The sequence below is a fragment of the Aethina tumida genome, chromosome 5, assembly GCF_024364675.1.
Source record: "Aethina tumida isolate Nest 87 chromosome 5, icAetTumi1.1, whole genome shotgun sequence".
In the NCBI taxonomy this organism is placed as follows: domain Eukaryota; kingdom Metazoa; phylum Arthropoda; class Insecta; order Coleoptera; family Nitidulidae; genus Aethina; species Aethina tumida.
Window position 1 is genome coordinate 12847383 of NC_065439.1, and position 12156 is coordinate 12859538.

General features: G+C 28.4%; 3 protein-coding genes across 8 annotated transcripts in view; 2 read left to right on the forward strand and 1 right to left on the reverse strand.

The window, feature by feature from the left end:
• The window catches only part of LOC109599566 (somatostatin receptor type 2-like), a 226400-nt gene that overhangs the window by 61823 nt on the left and 152421 nt on the right, over positions 1-12156 (reverse strand). The window lies entirely within an intron of this gene.
• Positions 1322-3870, forward strand: LOC126264126 (uncharacterized). The gene is made up of 2 exons (XM_049967551.1): positions 1322-1594; positions 2890-3870. The coding sequence occupies exon 2, from the start codon at positions 2890-2892 to the stop codon at positions 3799-3801; it is 912 nt and encodes a 303-aa protein (XP_049823508.1). The 5' UTR covers positions 1322-1594; the 3' UTR covers positions 3802-3870.
• LOC109599568 (kappa-type opioid receptor-like) lies at positions 8634-10498 on the forward strand. The gene is made up of 2 exons (XM_049967555.1): positions 8634-9063; positions 9189-10498. The coding sequence occupies exon 2, from the start codon at positions 9194-9196 to the stop codon at positions 10067-10069; it is 876 nt and encodes a 291-aa protein (XP_049823512.1). The 5' UTR covers positions 8634-9063; positions 9189-9193; the 3' UTR covers positions 10070-10498.

Here is a 12156-nt window from a genome sequence, read left to right on the forward strand (position 1 = left end):
ACAAAAATGTTTTAAAAAAAACTTCATACCAAAATTATTTGTCTCAATATAATGTTCTATAATTAGTAAAATAAAAATATTTAAAAGTGTTATTCCACTTAATAAAAAAAACAATATAAGAAATTTTCTTTACAGATCGCCATGGTACCAGAATCATCCGAACTGCTAACAAACGTTGAGTACCATGAGCCCATCGATTGGTGGACATTTTGTTTGAATCTTTATTCCTTCCTGTCTTTGATTTGTTTGGCTGCTGATTTAGTGCTTGTCACTGCTATAGTCAGATACAACAGGCTGCTCAACCGAAAATCCAACATGGTCATCCTCCATTGGACCATTTGTGATGCAACGTTCCAGACACTCCATCCCACGATCTTTCGAGTGTCAATTAAAGGCACCTCGCAATATTGGTACCACGAAATTGTTTGCTCTGTCGAGAAGTTTTGCTACATGTTGTTGGTGGTTCAAATACTATTCGTTGTTCTCCTCACGTTTTACTGGTACTACGATATTCATGACTCAGTTAAGCTTGTTAAAATTAGCAACCAGATGACATCTTGGATCATATTCGTCTATTGTGTTGGCCTTTTTGCAATGGGCTTTCAAGTTTGGTCTTGTGTTACAGATTTTCACATGGGATATACTAGTTTCCTATTTTCAATTCTTGGGTTTCTGGTATTCTTTTTGTTTATGCTTCTTATAAATATTGTTAGTATAATAAGACAAAAATTGGACAAAAATACTTCAAGGCCGTTTGGTGATGTTAATTTTATTTTGAGCATCTTATTCTTACTTTCCAAGTTTTCCGCAATGGTTATAATGCACGTTTCTTATTTTTTACGATTTCATTCTAATGTTTTTACGGTTGTTTTTTTCTTCGCAGTCTCCAACTCCATATTTAATTTAATCATTCTGTATATACGTGATGAAGATTATAAAGGTGTACTTAACAATATTTTTACTTTGAAATGTGGTAGGCATAATGACGAATTTGTTGATGAACCCACAATGTTTTCAAATGGGGGTGTAGAATCTCGCAATTGATATGACTTGATTGTGTTATATTTTTTATATTCCATGGATTGATTACTGTATATTTTGTTTGCTTTTTTTTAAACTTCAACACAATGTTTTATTTTCATGAACAGTTTTGTTTTATTTACAACATTTGAAATAGGACAAAATTGTTTTAGCGAAACTTTTTTATACCAAAGTTATTGGTCTCTCCATTTTACTTAACTTAACATAATATTCCTGACATATGATGCACACATAACATTTTAAAAAAAGAGTTACTCCACTTTTTTTTTTTGCAGATTGCCATGGTACTCGAATCCTCCGAAGCGCCAACAAACGATGAGTACCAAGAGTCCACTGCTTGGTACTGGATATTGTGTTTGAATTTTTACTTTCTCCTCTCCTTAGTCTGTGTGGCCGCTGACTTCGTGGTCATCACCGCCTTAGTCAGATACAGAAGGCTTCGAAACAAAAAATCCAACATTGTCATCCTCCATTGGACCATTTGTGACGCTACATTCCAGGCATTACACCCCGTGATCTATCGACTATCAATGAAAAGCTCCATTCAACACTGGTATTATGAAATTCTTTGCGTCTTGAAAGAATTTTGCTATACCTTGTTGCTGTTTGAAATACTATTCGTTGTATTCCTAACGTTTTACTGGTACTACGACATTCACGATCCGATTAAGCTTGTTGAAATGGACAACCAAATGACTTTTTGGATCATATTCGTGTATTGTATCGGTCTGTTTTTAATGGGCCTCCACGTTTTGTCTTGTGTTATATCTTTTAGTACGGGATCTTTTAGTTTTCTATTCTCAACTCTAGGTTTTCTGGTATACTTTTTATTTACGCTTATTATAAATATTGTCAGTTTCATAAGACGGAAATTGAACAGAAGTACTTCAAGGCCGTTTGGTAACGTTAATTTTATTTTAAGCAATTTTTTTTTTCTCTGCAAGTTTTCCATAATTGTTCTAACTGTCGTTTCTTCCTTGTTTGGCCATCATTCTATTGGTTTTATAGTTGCTTTTTTCTTCGCAGTTTCCAACTCCATATTTAATTTATTCTTTCTGTATATACGTGATGGGGATTACAGAGTTTTCCTTAAAAATATTCTTACTTTGAAATGTGATAAGTACAGTGATGAATTTGTTGATGAACTCGTAAGATTTTCAAATGGGAGTGTTGAATCAGGCAGTTAATATGTGTTAATTGTTTCATTTTTGTATACTGTTTGATGAATATTTTGTATGTTTTTGCACTTCTTTATTTTATTATTGACAATAAATTGATTTAAACTTGAACAAAATGATTTAATTCGAAATGTTTAATTTAAAATTAGACAAACATGTTCATGTACTGCTTTATTTACACTAAAATTATATGTTTATCACAGTCATTTATAATAATGTGCCATTTTCACACCAGGAACTTAATGAGTCCTCGCATGAAGAAGAGCAATGCCGAAATTGTTGATGTACTTACACATAAGATTTTCAAATGGGGGTGGCGAATCTCACAGTTAGTACGTGTTAATTGGGTTTTATTTTTTATATTTTATGGTGTGCTTAATATATATTTTGATTGTTTTTGCATTTTCTTATTTTGTTAGTGGTAATAAAATATTTGAAACTTGAACACAATCTTTTATTTTGATTAACAATTTACCTATATTTACAGAATTTGAAATTGGTCAAATATGTTCTGGTAAAACATTATTTAATCCCAAATTATTGGTCTGTCCAATTTACTTCAACTTCCAATTTAATTCCAAAACAATTGCCAATATGGCTTGTAGTAACTGGTGATCAATAAACTCATAACATTTTTAAAAAGTAGCAATAAAAGAATTTTCTTTTGCAGATGGCTACAGTACCTGGAACATCCGAAGCGCCAACAACTGATGAGTACCAAGAGCCCATCAATTGGTACTGGACGTTAAGTTTGGATCTTTATTTTCTCCTCTCCTTGATCTGTTTGGCTGCTGATTTCGTCATCATCATCGCCATAGCCAAATATAGAAGGCTGCGTAACAGAAAATCCAACATTATCATCCTCCACTGGACCATTTGTGACGCAACATTCCAGGCACTACATCCCGTGATCTTCCGATTGTCCATTAAAGGCACCTTCCAATACTGGTACCACGAAATTGTTTGCGTCATCGAAGAGTTATGCTACACGTTGTTGCTAGTGGAAGTACTATTCGTTGTTTTGCTTACGTTTTACTGGTACTACGACATTCACGATCCGACTATGCTTGTTAAAATCAACAACCACATGACTTTTTTGATCATATTCGTGTATTGTATCGGGATGTTTTCTATGGGCTTTCACGTTTGGTCTTGTGTTACACATTTTCACATGGGATCTATTAGTTTCCTAATTTCAATTCTAGGATTTCTGGTATACTTTTTGTTTATGCTTATTATAAATATTATCAGTGTAATAAGACGGAAATTGAATAGAAGCACTTCAAGGCCGTTTGGTAACATTAACTATGTTTTGAGCAATTTTTTCTTTCTCTGCAAATTTTCTGTATTGGTTGTAACTCTCGTTTCTTCCTTATTCCGATTCCATACTATTGGCATTATGGTTACTTTTTTCTTCGCAGTTTCCAACTCGATATTTAATTTAATCATTCTGTATAAACGTGATGAGGATTATAAAGTTTTTCTTAAAAATATTTTTACTTTGAAATGTGACAGATACAATGACGAATTTGTTGATGAACCCATAAGATTTTCAAATGGGGATGTTGAGTCTCGCAGTTAATATATGTTAATTGTGTTTTATTTTTTATATATTTTATGCATTGTTTAATAAATATTTTGTTTGCTTTTACACTTCTTTATTTTATGATTTGACAATAAATTGATTTAAACTTGAACAAAATGATTTAATTCGAAAAGTTTAATTTGAAATTAGACAAACATGTTCCTGTACTACTTTATTTACACTAAAATTATATGTTTATCACAGTCATTTATAATAATTATACACAAATACGTTTTTATTTAAACATCAACTTCCTCCATAATCGGATGGTCCAATTTACCTCTACATCGAAATAGGTTTTTAATGGCAACGTTGTATGTTTGATCATGGAAATACAAAATCAACAAATTATAAAATGCATTTAAAATAGCTATAATTCTAGTAATATTAAAAATTCTAAAATAATGAAAAGCGAACAACATGTTGAAAGCAACCGGTAACCACGAAATCAAAAACACGTTTGGTATTAGATAATCGACTGAATATTGTATATACTTTTTGTAACTCCTTTTATGACACAGATGATATAAATTCAAAGCAGGAATTAGCATCGTGTAAAACAAGGCGAAAATAATAGAAAAGCTTAGGGGAAACGAATTCAACTTTCTATTGAAACTGTCCCAGACGTGTAACGCAGCAAACACACCCATCAAAAGATAAACCCCCCAAACGACACCACTGTAATATCTGTCCAGAAGGGCGCGTTTCTTCGGACAGTAAATCTGCGTGAACCACATCACTTTAATCAGAAGCATGAAGCAGAAAATCCCCATCATGAACACTGACCACAGGTCCTCACAAAAACTGTACAACTTCTCGCTGGTCTTGAGCAAATTCTCCACCTCTTCGAAGACGATCAAGGATTGAAGGAAAAGAACGAGATTGCCGAGTATTGAAATGCGTAGTATCAGGGCGTTGAGGTTTGTGTTGAGGGTGTTGCAACTCCTCCAACTGGCCAATATTATCACCAGATTGGAGACGAAGCTGAGCGTCGCCGCCAGCAAGATGGCAAGTTGAGTCAGGAACGTTTCCGTCGTGTGACCGGCGACCACGAACGTTCCATTGTCAATGTGGTACACCACCTTTTCGAACAGGTGCGTCAAATTGTGGAACTGTGCCTTCATTTTCACCTAAACACCAGGAACTTAATGAGTTCTCGCATGAAGAAGCGGAGTACTCACGGACGTCGCTGTTGCGTTGTTGAGACCAACGGTTTCTAATGAACACTCCTTATCGAAAAACTGGATAATGATATTATAGTTGGCGCGTAACAATGATGTACCGGAATGTCAATGTACGACAATTATCTGTGTCGTAACAGTTTCTTAATCGGCACGCGTATTCGTCGACCGGCTGAAGGAGTACGCGACTGTGTTCGTAATTTGCTTCGCACCAGAAATAAAAAATTCCGTGTAATGAAATTTTTTTCCGGGGAACTGGTATTTTCGCCTAACCTTGTCCTTCGGATTTTTTGCCCTCCTTTGGCTAACGATAATTAGCCGCTTGTCTCGAGCAATTCTCAATGTTAAGTGATCCACATCTTGATCAATATGTTCGTAACAGTGATTTTAAACGATTTCTTAATATAGTACTCGTCAACTAACTTTTTTATTATGTTGTAATTATGGTAAAATTAATTATTCGATTTTACTTGTCATTTAAATTAGATTAAAAAAATATTATTTATTCGTATATAATACAAAATGTTTTATTCGTTGAAAAGTTGTATCTAATTTCCAAAAATTCAATTATAACGTAACCTTGAAGAGGTCAATAACATTAAAATCATTATCAAAACACTAAAAGAGATAAAATTATCAGTAATAATTAACATTCACTACTTCAATAACAAATGAACTATTAAATGTCATGGAAATATAATATTTTGCCTTTCAGTTTTCATAAATGCATTCAATACTTTTAAAGTTATAATCGATCAAACGTTACACATATTAATTAATTATTAATTAATTAATTAATTTTATTGCATAATAATTAAATAGTTTATAAGAATTCAATTAATTATCTATAAAATGGATCAGAATAATAATATTCAACATCAAAAAAATAAAATTACAAAAAATATTATTCAAATTCTGGAGGTAATTTAATTCTAAAATTATTGATAAACTTTAAAATAATCGTCAGTCAATTGCCATTAATTGTATTAATTAATTTTATAATGAATGTAAATTTTGTTATTACAAAATAGTATTTGAGAAGTGCCAATGACAATTATCTAATAAATGGTTGCTACTTTTTCACTAGCGTCAAATTCAACAAATTAAATTTAAAATTTGTTAAAATATTTGCTTTAAATTCTAGAAGATCTTGGTTAATTTATCACTAATATCAATCAATTAAAAGAAATTATATGTTTTAATTAATTTAATTTTTTAACAAAAAAATATTATTAGTCTCAATTATTTAATAAACAGATGTTATTTTTACTGCAGTTTCAACAAAAACATTAATTGTTGAGATAAATAGTAAAGAAAACTAAACAAATAAATTACTAGTTATGTTTTAAAGACTACTATAGAAAAGACATCGATTATTTTAAAATTAATATCAAATAATTAAAGAAAATAAATTTAAAACTTATGAGAAATATTTGAGAACAGTGTCAGAAAATTTAAATATGTAAATATATATTAAGCAGTTAAAAATTTTTCCAAAAATATGTTCCAAAGTCTAAAATTGAAAAATTTAAAAAACAATCGTTAAGTAATAATATTAATTATATTAATTAATTTTATATATATATGAATTTGGGAAGACTGTCAATCATGTAATGAACGGTTGTTATTTATTAGTTCCATAAAAACATAAACAAATATGTAAAACAGAATATTTAAATATGTAAATTATAAATTAAACAGCTAAAATACTTACAAAAATATGTTTTAAAATATAAAACACGAATATTTTAAAATTATTATTAATTAACTAACTAGAATAAAATTTAAATAAATATATAATGGCATTCATTTTTCATAAATGCATTTAAGAATCGTTAATCAATTGCTATTCACCTTAATTGAAATTTATTAGTATAGAATAAGTAAATTAGGTAATTATTTAATAAATCGCTTTTTATTAGCGTCAATTTAAACAAAAACACAAATTGTGCAGACGTAAGTTAAAAAACAGGATATTTAAACAAGTAAACTACAAGTTTAAAAATGTATTTCAAAGTCTAAAACACTAAAAGGGATAATTATTCTAAAATTATTATCAAAAACTAAGTTAATATTAAAAAAACTAAAATATCTGAGAACAATGTTCTTCAAAATTATCTAAAGGGCGGTTGTCGCTTTATTAATATTGGAAATATTTGAGTAAATTAGAAGATTATTTAATAAACTGTTGTCATTTTTTTATTATCGTGAATTACAACAAAAACATAAATTGCACAAATAAATATGGAAAATATGGAATTTAAACAAGTAAATTATGAGTTTAAAAGTATGTTCCAAGTCGATTATTCAAAAATTATTATAAATTAACTGAGGTAAATAAATAATAAGTGTCAATTATCTAAAGGGCAGTTGACTCCTTATTACTATACTCAATTTCAACAATTTCATAACATGTGCAAACAGATGTGAAAAATTGGATACTTTAATACGGAATTTTCTAGTTAAAAAGTTTACAAAAGCCTGTTTCTAAAAGCCTAAAACAAGAAGGACCTAAAATTACTGTCAAATAGTTAAAAGGGAAATTAAAAAATCATAAATAAAATATTTGATATTGGCGTCAATTATCTAAAAGGAGATGCCACTTATTATTACCATTAAAATCGACAAAAATAGTTAGAACAAATGTGAACAATAGGTAAATTAAACAAATGAATTGCAAGTTAAACAACTAAAACAATTACAAAAAATAAAAACTTGAAGGAGGTCTTTTAAAATTGCTATTAAGTAATTAAAAGAGTTAAAATTATAACATATGATTTTATTTTCATAAATGAATTTAATAACTTTTAAATAATTGACAATCAATTATCATTTGTATTAATTAATTTTATAATGAATATGAAATTTATAATTAGATAATAAATACATATTTTATCAGAATATTGTCAATTATAAACGGTTGTCACTTTATTGTAAATGTAAATGTTAAATAAGCAAATTAAACAATTTAAAAATATATATTTTAACGTCGAAAACATGACAAAGATCGATAATTTTACAATTACAACTGAAGTAAATAAAACACCTCACAATTTCTATAAACGCATTCAATAAATTTAAAATTATTGTCGATAAAAAGTTATACATATTAATTAATATTGTACTACGTATGCAATTGATTATACGTAATATAATTATATAATTTAGAAGAATTTAGTTAATTCTGTAATAAATGGTTGTTACTTTTACATTATTGTTATTTTCAATACGAGTGATAAACAGGAAATTAAAACAAGTAAATTACAAATTAAACAATTGATAAATGCATGCTTCAAAGTCAAAAACGTGGAAGAGATCGATAATTATAAACTTAATATCAAATAACTAAAAATACAGAAGTTTGACATTTTTTACAACAAAAAAAAATAATTGTCAATCAACAGTCATTAATTAATTTTACAATTATTAGAACATCTATTAATATAAGTAAATATTTAAACAGAATAATGTCAATTATCTAATAAATGTCACATTTTTATTAAAGTCAATTTCAACTAAAACTTAAATTGTACAGACAACTATGAAAAACAGGAAATTCATAAATTATAAATTAGTAATTAGGAAAATTTACAAAAAAAAAATGTTTGAAATATGGAAGTAAATAATATCAATTAATTAATTAATTAATAATAATATGCTTTCGACAACTTCACACAATCTTGATTGAATTTTGGAACAATTATGAAATTTATAAATACATAATATTTAAATATTTCATTAGAATTGTTAATATTTGTCCAATAAACAATAACATAAATTAAACAAACAAACAGGAAATTAAAACACGTAAATTATAAGTAAAAAAGAATGAAATTTACAGAAAAAAATATGTTTTGAAGTACAAAACACGAAACCACTTTAACAACATTTCTGGTGTTTTGAGTAACTTTGAACAATGGCGCTTGTTACATCCGGCACTCGTTTGTACCGAGTACCCATTATTGAATTAATCCAATTGCCATCTTTAACTAGATTAATTCATCATGTGGGATTAGCCACAATTCGTTTGAACGTGCAACAAAACCGTTTCGAGACACATGGTACTAACACACATAAGGTAAGACTCATTATTCATAATTATTAGTTAATTAGTCAATGTTTACAAGCGACGCTTCGCAATTAGCGCCGAGGCCGTCCCCGTTTTCCTTATTCGAAAACGACCTGAATGCCGTATTTTTGCAGAAACGATGGACATCACAAATCTGACGGCGAACACCACCTTCGACCCGGACGAAGAGGTCTACCTTGACCACGTCAACATGTACACGATTCCCCTCGTCGTGCTGTGCATCCTGGCCGCCGTGGCCGATTGTTTGATCATCTACGTCATCCTGAAGTACGACGAGATGCGGACGCACGTCAATCTGTACCTCCTCAACTGGTGCATCAGCAATCTTTTGGTGCTGCCCATCGTTCCCGTCAGCATGAACGTGTCGGTGATTGGTTTCATTTCCGAGGAGGTTTTGTGTTTGATGTTCGAGAGTTTGTTGGTGGTTATGAGCGGGAATTTGTTGTTCGTTGCCGTCACCCTGGTCGATTGGTATTTGATGACTTACGGCACTCAGAATTGTTTTATTAAGTTTAAGAAGTCAGCGGTTTTCGTATGTTTCACCGTCTGGATAGTTATTTTGGCCTTTGGATTTTTGTCTGTCAGTTTGTGTTTGCACGACATCAGTTTTCCCTTATCAGCCATCATGTTTTTGCTGACTTATTTCTTCGTGTTCGTCACCATCATTTTGATACATGTACTTAGATTGGTCAAAAAGAACTTCTCCAACGTCGTGATGGAGAAGGACATATTTATTCTTAAACTCGTCAGCTGGTACTTCCTAGCCTGGCTCTTAAACTGGTTCCTGTTGTTCGGCCAAATAATCATCAGAAGAACCCACATGTCCTTAGAGTACTTCAGCTTCTACTTAGGCTTCAGTTATCCATTAATCATGCTCTACCTACTCTACCACGACGACAAAACGTTCAAAAAATGTTTCAGACACATGTGCGGCCACAAAGACGAACCGGACGATCAGAACAATAGGGACAATTTCGTCACCGTATTACTGTAATCAATAAAGACCTACTTAATGAACTCGTGTTTCGATCGCATCCCACACAAATATTAATTCGTGTGTGCATCGCATCTTCGCATTCGATAATCTCCCGGTCCTTTCATGAAACGGCATACGGTATTGCAATTCACGCCATCCGGAATCGAAATCAGCGTCACGACTGGAAACCCATTATTTCTGGATTACTATGTCACTATCAATGCAAGTGGAAATTGCGTCCAAGTCACATCCACGCCAAATAATTATAATCGCGTTTTGTCTAATATGTTTTGTGATATCTGTTGAAACATTTTTTTACGCATTTAGTCATTGTAATGGTAGATTAATTTTATTTAATTTATTTAAAATAAATGATTTATTATATTTTAATATTTTACATTGTATGGATGTTAGACGAAATATATATATTAAATGTGTTTTTGAATTACAATTTTTATCATACTATATTTTAAGCAATAAATTAAGGGTATGCTATCATAAATATTAATGTTTTTGAATTGCAATTCTAATAATTCTCAAATTAAAATATTCATAATTTGAAATTAAAAATACCCATTTAGTCATTGTAACGGTAGATTAATTTTATTTAATTTATTTAAAATAAATGATTTATTATAGTTTAATATTTTACGTTGTAAGGATGTTGGACGAAATAAAATATATTAAATGTGCTTTTAAATTAAAATTTGTGCCATACTACATTTTAAGCAATTAATTACGGGTATGTTAGTATAGATATTAATATTTTGGAATTGCAATTCTAATAATTCACAAATTAGAATATTCATAATTTGAAATTCATAAATTTATTTATTAGAAAATTAAAATACTACAACTGGAATACTAAAATTATTATTTTTTTTAAATTATTAAGTTAATAAATATTAATACATTTTTATCATAAAAATTTTCAAAACTTATAAAAATAATATTCAAATAAAATATAAATAATAATAATAGAAATTTGGAACACCATTTTTATTTCTTTTAAATTTATTGCATATTAAGTTGTTGGTTTTTTTTTAATAATTTCAAATTAAATAGTAAATTACATTACAATATAGTATTTTTTTTTAAAGTAAAAAGTAATTTGAGGTAGGTTAATACTTGAATATTCATTTTAAGAATTTATATATTTAAATATTTATAATTAGAATTTTATTGGTATATTGTATTATATCATAAAAAGTGAGACATTAAAATCTAATTGAAAAGTTAAAATATCGAATATTCATATATTCATATTCGACTTTATATTATGTTAGAGTAAACTTTTTAAATGTTTCTAAATAAAAAATAAATTATTATAAATTATAGAAGCTAATTAAAAGTAATTTAAGCTCAATTTTAAAGTATTTAAATAAATATTTGAAAATTTAAATATTCGCATACTTTCTTTCTAAAAATACGAGTATTTTAATACTCATATTTCGAATTTTAGCAATTAGTTTATTTATTAAATATTAAATTAAATTTATAATATTATAAAAACTAAGAGTCTGAAATATTTGGAATTTTCTAATTATTCGCATATTTGAATATTGAAATGTTTGTATTTGTCAAATAAAATAGCAAATTAGATTATAGAACAGTTTTTTAAAAAAATTAACAGTAATTTAAGGTAAGTTAATAATTTAAATAAATATTCGAATATTTTAATATTTTTATATTTTGAATTTTATAATAATTTATTCATATACCAAATTTATTTATTAGATATTAAATTATATGTAACACTATGAAAATTAAGAATGAATATAGTTTTAATGATTCAAAAATTTGAATTTGCATAATTTAATTTTGAACTTTTTCAATTTTTTGAAAATAAAGTAACGAATTTGATTAGATTACAGAACAGTTTTTTTAATCAAATGTAATTAATCAATTTTTTAGCATTTAAATACTATAAATATAAATACTTGAATATTTCAATTTTTTTATAGAGATTTATTATAATTAAGTGGAATTTTTAAATATTTCTAAATAAAAAATAACACTACGAAAATTAAGACTGAATATCGTTTTAATGATTCAAAAATTCAAATTTCCATAATTTGATTTGGATTTTTTCAATTTTTTGAAAA